The 19,445-nt window shown below is 48.4% G+C and overlaps 1 protein-coding gene across 1 annotated transcript in view; it reads right to left on the minus strand.

Annotated features, from left to right (window-relative positions):
- Nucleotides 1-8,051: 8,051 nt before the first annotated feature.
- LOC137366512 (WD repeat-containing protein 46-like) overlaps nucleotides 8,052-19,445 on the minus strand; it is a 52,442-nt gene continuing 41,048 nt past the window's right edge. Inside the window, exons 3-5 of the mRNA XM_068028306.1 lie at nucleotides 16,391-16,486; nucleotides 14,650-14,763; nucleotides 8,052-9,288 (exon numbers count right to left, since the gene is read on the minus strand). Coding sequence (XP_067884407.1) covers nucleotides 9,178-9,288; nucleotides 14,650-14,763; nucleotides 16,391-16,486 — 321 coding nt within the window. The 3' untranslated portion in view covers nucleotides 8,052-9,177. The remainder of the gene's footprint in view (nucleotides 9,289-14,649; nucleotides 14,764-16,390; nucleotides 16,487-19,445) is intronic.

Genomic DNA, 19,445 nt, shown 5'->3' on the forward strand with positions numbered 1-19,445 from the left:
AGTGCAGCTAAACACGTAGCTGAACAGCTGGTGTAGAAGGGAGGGTTTCAGATATCTGGATCATTGGGCTCTCTTCAGGGACAGGTGGGACCTGTACAAGAAGGACGGGTTGCATCTAAACTGGAGGGGCACAAATATCCTGGCTGCAAGGTTTGCTAGCGTCACTCGGGAGGGTTTAAACTAGTGTGGCAGGGGGGTGGGAACCAGAGCAGAAGGACAGCAAGTGAAATAAATGAGGGGGAACTGGTAAATAAGGCCAGTAAGACTAGGAGGAAGGGCAGGCAGGGAGATGTTGCTGAGCACAGCGGGACTGGTGGTCTGAAGTGCATTTGTTTCAATGTGAGAAGTATAACAGGTAAGGCACATGAACTGAGAGCTTGGATTAGTACTTGGAACTATGATGTTGTTGCTATTACAGAGACTTGGTTGAGGGAAGGACAGGATTGGCAGCTAAATGTTCCAGGATTTAGAAGCTTCAGGCGGGATAGAGGGGGGTGTAAAAGGGGTGGGGGAGTTGCATTACTGGTTAAGGAGAATATCACGGCTGTACTGCGGGAGGACACCTCAGAGGGGTCATGCAGCGAGGCAATATGGGTGGAGCTCAGGAATAGGAAGAGTGCAGTCACGATGTTGGGGGTTTACTACAGGCCTCCCAACAGCCAGCGGGAGGTAGAGGAGCAGATATGTAGACAGATTTTGGAAAGATGTAAATGTAACAGGGTTGTAGTGGTGTGTGATTTTAACTTCCCCTATATTGACTGGGACTCACTTAGTGCGAGGGGCTTGGATGGGGAAGAATTTGCATGGAGCATCCAGGAGGGCTTCTTGAAACAATATGTAGATAGTCCAACTAGGGATGGGGCCGTACTGGACCTGGTATTGGGGAATGAGCTCGGCCAGGTGGTCAAAGTTTCAGTAGGGGAGCATTTTGGGAACAGTGACCGTAATTCCATAAGTTTTAAGGTACTTGTGGATAAGGATAAGAGTAGTCCTCGGGTGAAGGTGCTAAATTGGGGGAAGGCTAATTATAACAATATTAGGCAGGAACTGAAGAAAAATTGGGGGTGGCTGTTTGAGTGTAAATCAACATCTGACATGTGGGAGTCTTTCAAACGTCAGTTGATTAGAATCCAGGACCAGCATGTTCCTGTGAGGAAGAAGGATAAGTTTAGCAAGTTTCGGGAACCTTGGATAACGCGGGATATTGTGAGCCTAGTCAAAAAGAAAAAGGAAGCATTCGTAAGGGCTGGAAGGCTAGGAACAGACGAATCCCTTGAGGAATATAAAGACAGTAGGAAGGAACTTAAGCAAGGAGTCAGGAGGGCTAAATGGGGTCATGAAAAGTCATTGGCAAACAGGTTTAAAGAAAATCCCAAGGCTTTTTATACGTATATAAAGAGCAAGAGGGTAACCAGGGAAAGGGTTGGCCCACTCAAGGACAGAGAAGGGAATCTATGTGTGGAGCCAGAGGAAATGGGCGAGGTACTAAATGAGTACTTTGCATCAGTATTCACCAAAGAGAAGGACTTGGTGGATGATGAGCCGAGGGAAGGGAGTGTAGATAGTCTCAGTCATCTCATTATCAAAAAGGAGGAGGTGTTGGGTGTCTTGCAAAGCATTAAGGTAGATAAGTCCCCAGGGCCTGATGGGATCTACCCCAGAATACTGAGGGAGGCAAGGGAAGAAATTGCTGGGGCCTTGACAGAAATCTTTGCATCCTCATTGGCTACAGGTGAGGTCCCAGAGGACTGGAGAATAGCCAATGTTTTTCATTTGTTTAAGAAGGGTAGCAAGGATAATCCAGGAAATTATAGGCCGGTGAGCCTTACGTCAGTGGTAGGGAAATTATTAGAGAGGATTCTTCGGGACAGGATTTACTCCCACTTGGAAACAACAAACTTATTAGCGAGAGGCAGCATGGTGTTGTGAAGGGGAGGTCGTGTCTTACTAATTTGATTGAGTTTTTTGAGGAAGTGACAAAAATGATTGATGAAGGAAGGGCAGTAGATGTTATCAATATGCACTTCAGTAAAGCCTTTGACAAGGTCCCTCATGGCAGATTGGTACAAAAGGTGAAGTCACACGGGATCAGAGGTGAGCTGGCAAGATGGATACAGAACTGGCTCTGTTATAGAAGACAGAGGGTCGCAGTGGAAGGGTGCTTTTCTGAATGGAGGGATGTGACTAGTGGTGCTCCGCAGGGATCAGTGCTGGGACCTTTGTGATTTGTAGTATATATAAATGATTTGGAGGAAAATGTAGCTGGTCTGATTAGTAAGTTTGCGGACGACACAAAGGTTGGAGGAGTTGCGGATAGTGATGAGGATTGTCAGAGGATACAGCAGGATATAGATTGGTTGGAGACTTGGGCGGAGAAATGGCAGATGGAGTTTAATCCAGACAAATGTGAGGTAATGCATTTTGGAAGGTCTAATGCAGGTGGGAAGTATACAGTAAATGGCAGAACCCTGAGGAGTATTGACAGGCAGAGAGATCTGGGCGTACAGGTCCACAGGTCACTGAAAGTGGCAACGCAGGTGGATAAGGTAGTCAAGAAGGCATACGGCATGCTTGCCTTCATCGGGCGGGACATAGAGTATAAAAATTGGCAAGTCATGCTGCAGCTGTACAGAACTTTAGTTAGGCCACACTGAGAATATTGTGTGCAATTCTGGTTGCCACAATACCAGAAGGACGTGGAGGCTTTAGAGAGGGTACAGAAGAGGTTTACCAGGATGTTGCCTGGTCTGGAGGGCATTAGCTATGAGGAGAGGTTAGATAAACTCGGATTGTTTTCACTGGAACGACGGAGGTGGAGGGGCGACATGATAGAGTTTTACAAAGTTATGAGCGGCATGGACAGAGTGGATAGTCAGAAGCTTTTTCCCAGGGTGGAAGAGTCAGTTCCTAGGGGACATAGGGTTAAGGTGAGAGGGGCAAAGTTTAGAGGGGATGCGCGAGGCAAGTTCTTTACACAGAGGGTGGTGAGTGCCTGGAACTTGCTGCCAGGGGAGGTGGTGGAAGCAGGTACGATAGCGACGTTTAATAGGCATCTTGACAAATACATGAATAGGATGGGAATAGAGGGATACGGTCCCCGGAAGTGCAGAAGGTTTTAGTTTAGGCAGGCATCAAGATCGGCGCAGGCTTGGAGGGCCGAATGGCCTGTTCCTGTGCTGTACTGTTCTTTGTTTTGAGTGAAAAAGCAGGGTGCACATTCACAAATCCTTGAAGGTGACAGGGCAGATTGAGAAGGCAGTTAAGAATGAACATGGGACACTTGGCTTTGTAAATAGGGACATTGAACACAAGAATAAGGAACTCATGCTGAACCTTTCTCTTGTTACGACCAGGTGAGAAAGGGGTCTAGGGTTCCCTTTCAGCCTTCACCTGGTCTTACTGCAACAGGGTTTTAATTTTAAACATAGCGCGTTTTAGCTCCCTCTTGGTGAATCCTTGTTCACCGCTTTCCAATTATAAGACAAAGAAACCAGCATCACAGGCTCTCTCAGGTTTAAAGAAGAAAAGTGAAATTTTATTAAACTTATAATTTAGTTGACGCCTGTGGATACATGACGCGCCCACGCTAGCATGCACATGCAATACACACATGCAGATAGAGATGGAAAACAGAAGAAATGAAGTGGAAAAATTTGAGGCAATATCTGAAGAGTTTTTGTTACGGTTCTTCGAGCTCACTGTAAGAGTCCTTGATTGTAGGTAGATCTTGCTTTTCATTGGGGCCCAGTATTCTTCTTAAACCTTGTTCGCTGTAGGTGACTTTTCTCTCTTGGGGTTCATGCATCTTCAGTGGATTCAGAGGTTTGTGAGAAAGAGATGGGAGCAGACAGGACAGAGATCTTCTCAGTCCAGGAGCAAACAGAAACTCTGCCCAAACTGTTTGTACAAATTCAAAAAACTCAGGTTGCCCAGCAGGTTAGTCATGTGACTAGCTGGTTTGATCATGTCTGTTTGTGATTTTGGCCATCTTAGCAGTCAACCTGGAATGCGAGCTCCCCCACCTTCAACGGCTGGTGATCAAAAGTCCATTGTGGGTTGAATGTCAGGAAATGGCTGCTTTGTCCTTCCAAACACCGTCTGATAATATGCAAATGTCTTTTCCAGCCATGGCTGATCTGGTCAACAAGTCCTCTTCTCACTCCAGTAGGAGTTTAAAATCAATGTTCATGACGAAATTAATGTGCCTCTTTCTTGGCAGGTGGGGGCCTAGCATGACACCTCCACAACCAGCGGAATGAAATGTGACCAGAGAAAAGGCAGATTTCAATAAAAGGGATGAGAAAAACATGATACAGAAATAAAAACATGTATTTCTCTCATTCATTCATAAATCCTAAAACGTATTCCAGCCTGTCTTCTCTTGGTGCCAGTGCTGCTTTAATTGCACCCTTTTGGCATCCCAATAAACATGCGTATTTTTTGGGGAATTCTCTCTTCCGTTTGCCCATTTCCATGGCTGCCTCGGGTCTTTGTTCCTGCTTAGGTAATTTTAAAAAAAAAAAGTCAGTAATGAGCAGGTCTAACCTGAACTCACTTTCAGTGCTTTGCTGAGTCAGGGGATGGGTGGTTCCCTTTTTTCTGACTGTGAGGGAGAATTCTTTGCTAATCTCCCCTCTGTCCCAGAGGACATTCCTACCTGCAGGTATTTGTGCAGAGTCTACTGCACTCTCCTGTGGCACTTTGAATAGGTGGGGCATCACTCTCACGGTTTCTCTGCCCCCTAGAGGTCTTTCTTTGTCCCTGCAGGTTCCTTTAAATGCTGTTAACAACTCTGGTGGGGTGCTTCTAGTGTCTGCATTTACGTAGGAACATGTGGGGTCTAACTTTGCACATTTTTTGGGGTTGGTTGACCGGACAGTAAGGGTTTTCATCCGGAATTCCTCTCGGACTTCCTTTAACCTGCCCTCTGGGTCACTTTTTCTCCTTCTCTTTCTAAACTTTTGCCAGCCTGTCCCCTTCTGTTCTTGGCGAGGATCCCTTACAGCTCACCAGCCTCTGCTGGAGGGTCCTCCTAACACCAGTACAGGACTTCGGGATGCAGGTTTCCCTGCAGGGTGGGGTTTCCTTTCAACCTGGCACATGTGGCATCTCCTGCAGTACTCCACCACATCTTTGTGGAGTTCTGGCCAGTCAAACTGTCTTATGTGGGCTTTGGTCTTTTGTATACCGACATGTACAGCCACTATAGTCTCGTGGGCTCCTCTTAATATTTCTCCCTGGTACCTCTGCAGCACCACTAACTGGTGAACTACTGTCCAGTCCTTGCTCTCAGCTCTGTGAGGAGAACTCCCATCTTCATCAGTACCTCATTCCTTAAATAGTAGCATTCAGGGACTCCCTCTCCTTCACTTTCAGACTGGGCAGCCTGTGCTAACCCTAGCAATACTGGGTCAGGTCGCTGAGCCTCAGCTAGGGAAAATCCATTTAATTCATTCCTTGGGTCTCCTAACTTTCCAAGGAAAGTCTCGGACAGGCAGACCTGGTCATCTGCCTGCAGTGCCAATGCAGTCTGCTCTGGGGGAGCTGGTTTGATCATGCCCTGATCCACTACACATTCAGGGAGTCTGCAGGGGACTGTCTCCTGCCACAGCCCTGTCTCTCTGACCTCCTGCGGTCTTTCACTACTGGGGGGCTGAGGGGCAATCACCTTCACCCCTGCCAGATCATTATCTAGGAGCAGGTCAACCCCGTCCACGGGCAAACTAGGGACAATCCCGGCGGTCAGCGGTCCTGAAACTAGGTCACACTCCAGGTGCACCCGGTATACAGGTAAAGGCATACACTGCCCTCCAATACCATTCAGCACCATTCTGGTGTTCACTGCACTCTCTGGGGTAAAGGTCAGGCCTTTTCCCAGTAAAAGGGATCCAGTGGCCCCTGTGTCCCTGAGAATCACTATGGGCTTGCTTGCCTCACTCAAGGGGTGTGGGGTTGCTTTCCCTTCAGACACAAAACCCCAATAACCTTCAGGAATCCTATTAAATTTTCCTGCACTTGCAGTAGTAAGCTTCCTGGGTCTCACTCTTACTGCAGTTAAAGCCACGCTTGTCCTGCTATGCTTTCAATTAGGTTCACTTCTTCACTGAGCGGGTGTGGCTACAGGAGGACCCCCTGTGTCTCCTGCTTTTCGTTATCTCCCAGGACTGCTTAGGCTGCTATCACTTTTCCACCCTTTGTCCTTTTCGGATTTGTGGGGGTGACTAGGAAAGGTTCTGCCCTGGGAAACCAACTTATAAACTAAAGCAAACTCATCGGCCAGAACAGCCACTTGCCGGGCTCTCTGGACCCGCAGCTCCTCTACGTGGGTCTTTACAGAGGGTGGGACAGAGTGTTTAGATTCCTCTAACAGAATTACCTCTCTGAGATTCTCATAGCTGAGCTGCATTTTAAGAGCCCTCAGCCACTGATCGAAAGCCAGCTGCTTACTTCTTTCAAACTCCAGAGAAGTTTGATCAGCTTGCTTCTTGAGGGCTCTAAACTTTTGGCGATAGGCTTCGGGTACTAATTCATATGCCCCAAGGATAGCATTTTTGGTCAGTTCATAATTTGATGAACTCTCATCTGGCAACAGGGAATAAATCTCATGGACTTTTCCAGTTAGCTTACTTTGTAGTAAAAGAGGCCAGGTCTCAGCTGGCCATTTTAGCTGCCTTGCCAGTTTCTCAAAGGACACAAAAAATGTTTCTACATTGTCCTCATTGAAGTTTGGAATTAAGCGAAGTTTAGCAATTTTGTACCCAGCCCTGAATTACTCTCCTCCCCGCCCCCTCCCAGGTGACTCAAGTTGCTTCAGCTCTCTTTCTTCGTACTTTTTCTGGAATATTCTTTCTCTCTCTCTCCTTCTCCTGTCTTTCTTTTTCTTCACGTTCCTTCTGGAAGGTTCTCTCTTTCTCCCTCTTCTGTCTCTTTCTCTGTCTTCTAATTCAAGTTTCCTTTATTCCAATTGTATCTTTGCTAGCAGTACCCTGTCTGGGTCTGCTTCTAACCCTGTTTCTGCTTCTTCAGATTCAAGGGAAAAATAGTTGGCCACTAGCCTTAGGAGTTCAGACTTCCTAACCTTGCCACGTACAGTGATCCCACACTGCTCAGCCATTTTCTTCAACTCCTCCATAGACAGTGCTTTTAACTTATCCCAAGTTATTTCACTCTGGCTTGGGGAGCTGCTAGCTTCAGTTGCAGACATGTTAGTATTCAATCACACACAACCACAAGAAAACCTGTATTGAAATCTTGTTCTTTTTTGATTGGGAACAATTTAGTTTCCCAATTCCAATTTCTCTCATTTGTCTGTGGGTCAATTCCGGATACTAGCACCCAAATTTCTGTTACAACCAAGTGAGAAAGGGGTCTAGGGTTCCCTTTCAGCCTTCACCTGGTCTTACTGTAACAGAGTTTTAATTTGAAACACACCGTGTTTTAGCTCCCCCTTGTTGAATCCTTGTTCCATCACTTTCCAATTATAAGGCAAAGAAACCAGCACAAACAGGTTTTCTCAGGTTTAAAGAAGAAAAGTGAAATTTTATTAAACTTAAACTCTAATTCAGTTAACGCCTACGGCTACACAACGCGCCCACGCTAGCATGCATACAGGATACACACATGCAGATAAAGACAGAAAGAAAACAGAAGAAATAAAATAGAAAAGTTTGAGGCAATATCTGAAGAGTTTTTGTTACGGTTTACAAGCTCACTGTAGAGTCCTTGATTGGAGGTAGATCTTACTTTTCGTTGGGGCCCAGTATTCTTCTTAAATCTTGTTCGCTGTAGGAGACTTTTCTCTCTTGGGGTTCATGTATCTTCAGTGGATTCAGAGGCTTGTGAGAAAGAGATGGGAGCAGACAGAAGAGAGATCTTCTCAGTCCAGCAGCAAACGGGCACACTCTGTTCAAACTGTTTGTACAAATTCAAAAAACTCAGGTTGCCCAGCAGGTTAGTCATGTGACTAGCTGGTTTGACCATGTCTGTTTGTGTATTCGGCCATCTTAGCATTCAACCTGGAATGCGAGCTCCCCCACCTTCAACGTCTGGTGATCAAAAGTCCATTGTGGGTTGAATGTGTCAGGGAATGGCTGCTTAGTCCTTCCAATCACCGTCAGTTAACACGCAAATATATTTTCCAGCCATGGCTGATTTGTTTAACAAGTCCTTCCCTCACTCCAGTAAGAGTTTAAAATCAATGTTCATGACAAAATTAATGTGCCTCATTCTTGGCAGGCGGGGGCCTAGCATGACACTCTGGTTAGGCCTCAGCCGGAGGAACCTGTCTAATTCTGAGTATCACACTCTAAGGATTATGTCAAGGTTCTGAAGAAGGTGCAGAGGTGGTTAAGCTGCATGAGAGCAGGGGTTCGGTGAGATGGAAAGACTGGAGAAGATGGTGTTGCTCTCCTTCGAGCAGAGAAGGTTAAGGGGAGATTTGATAGAGGTGTTCATAATTACGATGGGTTTTGATAAGAGTAAGGAGAAACTGTTTCACTTGACAAGTAGTTCAATAATCAGAGGTCACAGATATAAAATAAATGGCGAAGAATCTGGAGAGGTATGAAGTGAAAATCAGATTCCATAGAAATCTTTCGAAAGACAATTGGACATGGATGTGAAGAGGAATCGAGGAAGAGAATATGCAGGATTAAGTGGAAAGAGCTAGGGTGTGGGAATAAATTGGACATCTTTAAGAGTTGAACTCCTCCTATACAGTCAATTTCTAGGATTCTAAACATCACACAGTGCAAGTTTTTTCTGAATAAGGATAAAACACCTTTAGAAATAACTAAAAAAAGGAACACCAAAAAGGTTTAGGAAGTAGTTTTCCTTTCCGTGAGTTCTCACTCTTGACGGGAACATTTATTTGGCATTCCTTGAAAATATCCACAAATTATCGATTAACATTAATCCAACAGGATCCGTCAGTGCACCGGAAAATCAAGGGCACATCAAAGTTTACTCGTTAAACTCCTGAGTCGGATTCAGGTGGAAGGGGGTCCCGAGGTATCCTCAAGTACGGAGTCGGAATGATAGACTGTCTCCTTGCTTAGCTGTGTCTCAGTACAGTGAGCAGAGTGTTACACCCGTGTCCGTCTCTTGGCGAGCTCCAGGGAAGGTGGAATGTGTTCAGAGTTTCTCTGCACTCCCAAGCTTTGCAGCAGCGAAGTGAGATTATTTCTTGAAACGGTCTAAGGTTGTGTTCTGACGTGCAGCTACTGTCTCTTTCACTTTCTGTTCTTTCTGGGCCTTCGCTTTGTCCTCAATGCTCTGTCGGATTAATTTCTGCACGAGAAAAGGGGAACAGTTAACTGACGGGGATTATTACAGTGAGATCAGAGTTTATGAACTAAACAAAGGAGCTCCCTGTCTCAGGGATCCCATGGACAGGCTAACGTCCAGTGTCACCGTGGTCAAGAGGGCTTTAAATAAAAAATATTCAAAATAAAAAGAACAAATTTGATGAAGAGAGTTCAGGTGCATACGTATCTGCAGGTCAGTGACGAGAAACTGAACTGGAGTAGCCATATAAATACCGTGGCTACAAGAGCAGGTCAGAGGCTGGGAATCCTGCAGCGAGTAACTCACCTCCTGACTCCCCAAAGCCTGTCCCCCATCTACAAGGCACAAGTCAGGAGTGTGATGGGATACTCTGCACATGCCTGGATGGGTGCAGCTCCGACAACACTCAAGAAGCTCTGCACTTGTAAGAAATGGCTGTTTAATAACCTTAAGAAATTAGTCATGTCTTATAGAAACAGCTCCCTCTGCCTTAATAAGAAAGATCCTGTTGCAGGCAGCTAGGACAGCTTAGGCCTGTTATCCCTGCCAAGGACATGACTCTAGCATAGGCTCCAAAACAAGACATTCTAAAAGCTGATAAGATGGAGCCTCGTAACCTCTCTGCACAAGTGTCTGGCAGACGTTTGAAAAGGATACCAAGCATGAGATAAGGTGAAAGGTGACGTCGGGGGGCAGCGATCGGTAAGGGAGGGGTTTACGTTCCGTACCTGTCCCTTGGTGATTGGGGAGGTGGTGGTAATGTCACTGGACTAGTAATCTAGAGGCCCAGGCTAATGCACTGGGGACATGGGTTCAAACCCCATCACGGCAGATGGTGAAAACTTGAATTCAGTGAATAAATGTGGAATTTAGAAAGCTAGTCTAATGGTGACCATGAAATCATTGTCGATTGCTGTTTAAAAACCCCATCTGGTTACCAGATCGGTAACCTGTTCAACCAGTTACGGGTCGTATGTCTTTTCTGTCTATTTAGCTTGTGCATCATCATTATACTGTTCTGTGCACAGAACTAAAAGCTGTTTAACCCGTTGTAATCTGGTCTTTAATGTTAGCAGTATACAGACTGTTTTAAGTTTGTTACTTGTCCTCTCTATATAATGTAAACACCAGTTTATCTTTTTGTGAGAAACACGCCAGGTTTTGATTTTTGAACCAGTATTTCTAAGTCTCATGACGGTTAAATCTGTGTATCTGATTGTTCAGTGTGTTCATTTCAACTTAAGATCGTGCACCCAGTACAAACTGAATTACATTTTAAATTAAAGATGCTGGCGCAGTGTATTAATTTTATTTAAAAGTTAGTTTTGTAACTGAGAAAAGGCACAGAGCAGTTTGTTTTGGAAGAGGTAATCTTCAGCCTTGAAGATGCCTGGCAGAAATCCCATTGGAAGTTTTAAAACAATTTGCTTTAATTGGACTAGTGTCTTTCTAAAAAAAAACTATTGCTTTTGTTGCTAGTTTAAATTAAAGACATCTCTTATTGATTGATTTTTGCCGAATGTGGAATTGAAAACTAGTTTAAGGGAGAGAAAGGATAAAGAAAGGAGATATGGGAAAAATTATTTTCTATGTTAAAGGATTGCAGGGTTGCAGTGCTGTCTCTGTTAAAACACTGGCTTGGATGTTTCACAGCTCAAGCTCCCAAAAACTCCACCCTCTTTAACTCTTGTTGCTATAAGAATATTGAAGGCGTTATTTAACTACGAGAACAACTTTTCCTTTAGTTTTATTTTTGTTCCATTTTAATGGTCATTTGGAAAAGGCGCCTGAAGGAAGAACAAGGAAAAAAAAATGACAATTTATCTTTTTTTTTTAGAAAAAAAGCACACACTATTCTGCTGTGCATTTAGTTAATAAGTATTGGTCTGAATTAAGTTGGAATTATGGAGGTTATGTCAAGAAAGCCCTGTAGGCTAAATGAGAAATATTAATTTCATCGATTTCATATTAATTTCATATTTAATTACATTCGACTTCGAAAGGAAAAAAAATCCTACAAGTTAACTTAAAAAAAAACTAGCAGCCAAGGTAGCCACTGAAATAGCAGGAGATTGAACTGCAGACAAAAAGTCTAACAAGAAGTCCAGCCATAACAATGCTTTGGCCAACTAAGTAGATCACCCTCGTTAGCTGGACATTCAAAATCATTCTGAGGTATTCATAAGTGGAGACGTCCCTTCAGGGAGTAAACCCTGCCAGCCCCGCCGAAGAGAAGTTTTGCTTTTAGACTTCGGGACCTCATTAAAAACAAAGGGGACTGAGAGAACCACGTGACCATCTGTCCTTCTCTGAAAAAAACACAAGTTTTGTTACACTCGCAGAAGACAAGCAGAACCTGAGATTGCAGCAGCACAGAAAGCTTTCTCTCTCCCCAGAAAACATCAAGTTTGAAAACCGTCTAAGACTGTGGACCCTCCAAGCAAGCAGGGGAAGAAAGCCAAATACAATTCTGCCTTCAGGAAAACCCTGAGCAAAGCACGTCAGCCAAAATACCTTTGGACCATCAAGGACTTCAAGAATACAGCTTCAGCCGAGGACTACCGGATTATCTGCTTCACAGACTGTGCACTTAAGTTCCATTTATTCTGGACTTTAATCCAACTACCAAATCTATTTTTCCCTCTGCAATCTATTTGTGTGTGTTTGTGTGTGTATGTGTGAGTGTGATACTCTCGTGTGAATGTTAGGAAGGGAGTTCCAAGATTTTGACCCAGTGACAGTGAAGGAACAGCGATATAGTTCCAAGTCAGGATGGTGTATGACTTGGACGGGAACTTGCAGGTGGTGATGTTTTTAAATCGGCTTAGAGAGTTAAGAAAATAAACTTGCCTCCTTTTTGTTTAAACTCAAGAAAACCTGTCCGACTGGTTCTTTCACAATCACAGTAAAGGTAAAAGGTAAAACACTCACGGATGTGATAAACACAACCACTGTTTAGAAAAGAAATAAATCCTGTTGGGGTCAATTAAGAGGAAGGGCGAGAGAGAGGAACCCGAGAACCCCTCCTCACCTGGCTGTTACAGTTAACTAACCTGTTACGCTGTGAAAACCTCACTTTCATTGATGGTCACAGTGGAATTCAAATCACTACTGTGAAGGATATGGGAAGCGGGGTGGGGGGAGGTCTTTAATTGCGGATAATAAGGATCACACATCTAAATCTTGGCAGTTTTGAATTTTAGATGGTTAATGGTGTGACTTGAGATATTTGAGGTGAATCTGGCTGTTTGTTCATCTCAATTACACCAAAAAAAAATCCTTGGGTTAGAAACCTCTTACAAAAAGATGTTTAAAAGTTTGCAAACAATTGGAGTTTAATCTAAAACGCTGCCTTCCCTGATCACAGAATTGTTACAGCACAGAAGGAGGCCATTCAGCCCATCATGTTTATGCTGGCTCTCTAAGTGCAATTTATCTAGTGCCACATGCCACACCCTCACCTTCTCCCCATTTCCCTACAAATTCTCTCTTTTCAAGGGAACAACCCAATTCCCTTTCAAAATCCTCGACTTAATCTGCCTCCCCTAGCACTCTCAGGCAGTGCATTCCAGATCCTCCCCCCGCACTCTCAGGCAGTGCACACCAGATCCTCCCCCCGCACTCTCAGGCATTGCACACCAGATCCTCCCCCCGCACTCTCAGGCATTGCACACCAGATCCTCCCCCCGCACTCTCAGGCATTGCACACCAGATCCTCCCCCCGCACTCTCAGGCAGTGCACACCAGATCCTCCCCCCGCACTCTCAGGCATTGCACACCAGATCCTCCCCCCGCACTCTCAGGCATTGCACACCAGATCCTCCCCCCGCACTCTCAGGCATTGCACACCAGATCCTCCCCCCCACTCTCTCAGGCAGTGCACACCAGATCCTCCCCCCCGCACTCTCAGGCAGTGCACAACAGATCCTCCCCCCGCACTCTCAGGCATTGCTCACCAGATCCTCCCCCCACTCTCTCAGGCAGTGCACACCAGATCCTCTCCCCACTCTCAGGCAGTGCACTCCAGATCCTCCCCCCACTCTCTCAGGCAGTGCACACCAGATCCTCCCCCCACTCTCTCAGGCAGTGCACTCCAGATCCTCCCCCCGCACTCTCAGGCATTGCACACCAGATCCTCCCCCCACTCTCTCAGGCAGTGCACACCAGATCCTCCCCCCGCACTCTCAGGCATTGCACACAAGATCCTCCCCCCACTCTCTCAGGCAGTGCACACCAGATCCTCCCCCCGCACTCTCAGGCATTGCACACCAGATCCTCCCCCCACTCTCTCAGGCAGTGCACACCAGATCCTCTCCCCACTCTCAGGCAGTGCACACCAGATCCTCCCCCCACTCTCAGGCAGTGCACACCAGATCCTCCCCCCACTCTCAGGCAGTGCACTCCAGATCCTCCCCTCGCACTCTCAGGCAGTGCACACCAGATCCTCCCCCCACTCTCAGGCAGTGCACTCCAGATCCTCCCCTCGCACTCTCAGGCAGTGCACACCAGATCCTCCCCCCACTCTCAGGCAGTGCACTCCAGGTCCGAACCACTCGCTGTGTGAAAATGTTTTTCCTCATGTCGCCATTGCTTCTTTTGTCAATGACCTTAAATCGGCGCCCGCTGGTTCTGGATCCTTCCGCCAATGGGAACAGTTTCTCTTTATCTGCTCTGTCCAGACCACCTCATGATTTTGAACACCTCTCACCTTCTCATCTCTGAAGCAGAACAGCCCCAGTTTCTCCAATCTATCCATGTAATGTAAAATATGGCAATATACTCAATCTCAAAGAAAGTTCATCCAGGGAGTCCCTATGCTCAAGGCTGGCCCTACTCACACGGTTGGGGGGGGGGGGGGGGGAGTGGGGGGGGGCTACTGGATGAAGGTGTTCAAGGGTGGTTTAGTCACTGGGCACATCCAAAATAACAGTCGTACTGAGAAGCCAGTGATAAATGATGACCACACACTCACTGTAAGAGCTGGGAGCCACAAACACAGCGACTGTCCCACTGCCCTGCTCTAAATGGGCTCAGAGTTGGTGCCATCACCCTCAAACCCTCGCTCAGGGAAGGTCGCATCTCACTCAGGACCTCGGGGAAGTGTCGAGGGGCCCAGAAAAACAGGTGGGCAGGTGGAGGAGGGGGAAGGAAAGGAAGGAGCTATCCCAGGACTTTTGGGGCATTGGCTGAAAGATAGAGCCAGGCCGTTCAAGGGTGATGTCATGAAGCAGATCTTCATTCAAAGGCAAGTGGAAATCTGGAACTTTCTCCCCTGCACAAAGCCAATGAGGCTGTGGATCAACTGAACATTTCAGCACCTTGCTGGACAAGGGTACTAAAGGGCTGCTCACAACTCTTACTCACCCTCTGCTCCTCAAAGGCAACCTTCCTTTTCCGTTTTTCCACGTTCTTTGCCGAGCTTCGCCCCTTCATTTTGCGCTTGGGCTCAAACTTCTCCTTTTCCGCAGGATCATAACCCTGTCATATGCGACAAACACAGCAGGAGCACTTAATCCCGCAGGTCAAAGAGCAGAAACAGGTGCGACATGCAATTATTTCAGTAACAGGGTGTAACCGCATGGCCTGACGCAGAATCAGGAAAGTTTTAATCCTAACAACAGAACATTTCAAACGTCAGCTCAGCCCCGAAGCAAAAATGACACATTCAGTACTGAGGGAGTGCCGCACTGTCAGGGGATCAGTACTGAGGGAGTGCTGCACTGTCAGAGGGTCAGTACTGAGGGAGTGCCGCACTGTCGGAGGATCAGTACTGAGGGAGTGCCGCACTGTCAGAGGGCCAGTATAGAGGGAGTGCTGCACTGTCGGAGGGTCAGTACTGAGGGAGTGCTGCACTGTCAGAGGGTCAGTACTGAGGGAGTGCTGCACTGTCAGAGGGTCAGTACTGAGGGAGTGCTGCACTGTCAGAGGGTCAGTACTGAGGGAGTGTTGCACTGTCAGAGGGTCAGTACTGAGGGAGTGCTGCACTGTCAGAGGGTCAGTACTGAGGGAGTGCTGCACTGTCAGAGGGTCAGTACTGAGGGAGTGCTGCACTGTCAGAGGGTCAGTACTGAGGGAGTGCTGCACTGTCAGAGGGTCAGTACTGAGGGAGTGTTGCACTGTCAGAGGGTCAGTACTGATGGAGTGCTGCACTGTTAGAAGGTCAGTACTGAGGGAGTGCTGCACTGTCAGAGGGTCAGCACTGAGGGAGCTCTGCACTGTCGGAAGGTCAGTACTGAGGGAGTGCTGCACTGTCAGAGGGTCAGTACTGAGGGAGTGCTGCACTGTTAGAAGGTCAGTACTGAGGGAGTGCTGCACTGTCAGAGGGTCAGCACTGAGGGAGCTCTGCACTGTCGGAAGGTCAGTACTGAGGGAGTGCTGCACTGTCAGAGGGTCAGTACTGAGGGAGCTCTGCACTGTCGGAAGGTCAGTACTGAGGGAGTGCTGCACTGTCAGAGGGTCAGTACTGAGGGAGCTCTGCACTGTCGGAAGGTCAGTACTGAGGGAGTGCTGCACTGTTAGAAGGTCAGTACTGAGGGAGTGCTGCACTGTCAGAGGGTCAGCACTGAGGGAGCTCTGCACTGTCGGAAGGTCAGTACTGAGGGAGTGCTGCACTGTCAGAGGGTCAGTACTGAGGGAGCGCTGCACTGTTAGAGGGTCAGTACTGAGGGAGCTCTGCACTGTCGGAAGGTCAGTACTGAGGGAGTGCTGCACTGTCAGAGGGTCAGTACTGAGGGAGCTCTGCACTGTCAGAAGGTCAGTACTGAGGGAGTGCTGCACTGTTAGAAGGTCAGTACTGAGGGAGTGCTGCACTGTCAGAGGGTCAGCACTGAGGGAGCTCTGCACTGTCGGAAGGTCAGTACTGAGGGAATGCTGCACTGTCAGAGGATCAGTACTGAGGGAGTGCTGCACTGTCAGAGGGTCAGTACTGAGGGAGTGCTGCACTGTCAGAGGGTCAGTACTGAGGGAGTGCTGCACTGTCAGAGGGTCAGTACTGAGGGAGTGCTGCACTGTCAGAGGGTCAGTACTGAGGGAGTGCTGCACTGTCAGAGTGGTAGTATCCGAGGAGGGGAATGGAGTTTTTGACACCAGCAATTCAGATACTCACCAGACGCTGAACTCGCTCTGTGTGTTTCTGGTCCATGGTGATGATGTCTACCTGCCCCAGTTTGGTTGGGTCCAGGTTAATCAGCTCAGGCTGAATCTGGGAAACAAAAAGCAAAGTCAGTTGATAATGCTGGTCAGATCCTGATTTCTGAGTACTCTGTCAGTCCGGGGGGGCGGGGGTGGGTATGGCTTTCACACAGTGACTCTCTGATTGTGAAGTTTGCCAGACAAATAACAGGTTAATCATGCAATGTTTTCATGAGGATTTGGAGCACTTTATATAATACATTACATCTGTCTAATATCCTACAGTGTACAGAATGACACCAAGTGCAGCACACAGCTCGGTGCCCAGACAGCTGGTGTGACCCAGTTCCTGTGGAATCTGATTCCACCATCCTTTGAGAAATTGCCTTCCGGATCTCAATAAACTAATCAGTGGAAATGAGGAGGTGACAGAGGGAAGGTTGCTGACCTGACAATGGCATCAATCTGAAGCCGTACTAGGGTACTGGAGAGGAAAATTTCCATGGTTTACCAGTGTCAGTAACTAGCTTTTCCAGAACAGAAACAATTAATATTCAGACACTCTTGCTGGTAATGGTTCAGCCTTTGCACTGAGTACTGTGTACAGGTTCAAAGTGATTGACTTGGTCTTGTTCCGAGGGGCAATAACCGAAGGGGGAACCGGACACACACACTGAGGCAGCTCACCACCACCTTCTCAAGGGCAGTTAGAGATGGGCAATAAATGCTGGCCCGGCCAGCGACGCCCACATCCCAAGAATGAATATTAAAAACAAGGTAAAAAAAAAGTCCAAATGGTGGGTGCACGAAGCACAATCTTAATGACAAGTGGCAGTCAACATGCTTTACTCTCTCTGCAGGCGGGAAATCTTCACCAGCGCCTAATGTCACTCTGCACTGCAGGGGAGGGAGATACCCAGCCACTCCTCCCTGTCTAATGTCACTCTGCACTGCTGGGGAGGGAGATACCCAGCCACTCCTCCCTGTCTAATGTCACTCTGCACTGCAGGGGAGGGAGATACCCAGCCACTCCTCCCTGTCTAATGTCACTCTGCACTGCTGGGGAGGGAGATACCCAGCCACTGCTCCCTGTCTAATGTCACTCTGCACTGCAGGGGAGGGAGATACCCAGCCACTCCTCCCTGTCTAATGTCACTCTGCACTGCAGGGGAGGGAGATACCCAGCCACTCCAAACTGTCGAATGTCACTCTGCACTGCAGGGGAGGGAGGTACCCAGCCACTGCTCCCTGTCTAATGTCACTCTGCACTGCAGGGGAGGGAGATACCCAGCCACTCCTCCCTGTCTAATGTCACTCTGCACTGCAGGGGAGGGAGATACCCAGCCACTCCTCCCTGTCTAATGTCACTCTGCACTGCAGGGGAGGGAGATACCCAGCCACTCCTCCCTGTCTAATGTCACTCTGCCCTGCAGGGGAGGGAGATACCCAGCCACTCCTCCCTGTCTAATGTCACTCTGCACTGCAGGGGAGGGAGATACCCAGCCACTCCTCCCTGTCTAATGTCACTCTGCCCTGCAGGGGAGGGAGGTGCCCAGCCACTCCTCCCTGTCTAATGTCACTCTGCCCTGCAGGGGAGGGAGGTACCTCGCTACTCCTCCCTGTCTAATGTCACTCTGCCCTGCAGGGGAGGGAGGTACCCAGACACTCCTCCCTGTCTAATGTCACTCTGCACTGCAGGGGAGGGGGATACCCAGCCACTTCACCCTGTCTAATGTCACTCTGCACTGCAGGGGAGGGAGGTACCCAGCCACTCCGCCCTGTCAAATGTCACTCTGCACTGCAGGGGAGGGAGGTACCCAGCCACTCCGCCCTGTCTAATGTCACTCTGCACTGCAGGGGAGGGAGGTACCCAGGCACTCCTCCCTGTCTAATGTCACTCTGCACTGCAGGGGAGGGAGATACCCAGCCACTCCTCCCTGTCTAATGTCACTCTGCATTGCAGGGGAGGGAGGTACCCAGCCACTCCGCCCTGTCTAATGTCACTCTGCACTGCAGGGGAGGGCAATACCCAGCCACTCCTCCCTGTCTAATGTCACTCTGCCCTGCAGGGGAGGGAAATACCCAGCCACTCCTCCCTGTCTAATGTCACTCTGCACTGCAGGGGAGGGAGATACCGAGCCACTCCGCCCTGTCTAATGTCACTCTGCACTGCAGGGGAGGGAGATACCCAGCCACTCCTCCCTGTCTAATGTCACTCTGCACTGCAGGGGAGGGAGATACCCAGCCACTGCTCCCTGTCTAATGTCACTCTGCCCTGCAGGGGAGGGAGATACCCAGCCACTCCTCCCTGTCTAATGTAACTCTGTCCTGCAGGGGAGGGAGATACCGAGCCACTCCTCCCTGTCTAATGTCACTCTGCACTGCAGGGGAGGGAGATACCCAGCCACTCCTCCCTGTCTAATGTCACTCTGCACTGCAGGGGAGGGAGATACCCAGCCACTCCGCCCAGTCTAATGTCACTCTGCCCTGCAGGGGAGGAGGATACCCAGCCACTCCGCCCTGTCTGATGTCACTCTGCCCTGCAGGGGAGGGAGATACCCAGCCACTCCGCCCTGTATAATATCACTCTGCCCTGCAGGGGAGGGCGATACCCAGCCACTCCTCCCTGTCTAATGTCACTCTGCAATGCAGGGGAAGGAGATACCCAGCCACTCCTCCCTGTCTAATGTCACTCTGCACTGCAGGGGAAGGAGATACCCAGCCACTCCTCCCTGTCTAATGTCACTCTGCACTGCAGGGGAAGGAGATACCCAGCCACTCCTCCCTGTCAAATGTCACTCTGCACTGCAGGGGAGGGAGATACCCAGCCACTCCTCCCTGTCTAATGTCACTCTGCACTGCAGGGGAAGGAGATACCCAGCCACTCCTCCCTGTCTAATGTCACTCTGCACTGCAGGGGAGGGAGATACCCAGCCACTCCACCCTGTCTAATGTCACTCTGCCCTGCAGGGGAGGGAAGTACCCAGCCACTCCTCCCTGTCTAATGTCACTCTGCCTTGCAGGGGAGG

The sequence above is a fragment of the Heterodontus francisci genome, unplaced genomic scaffold (genome assembly GCF_036365525.1).
Source record: "Heterodontus francisci isolate sHetFra1 unplaced genomic scaffold, sHetFra1.hap1 HAP1_SCAFFOLD_865, whole genome shotgun sequence".
NCBI classification, from domain to species: Eukaryota; Metazoa; Chordata; class Chondrichthyes; order Heterodontiformes; family Heterodontidae; genus Heterodontus; species Heterodontus francisci.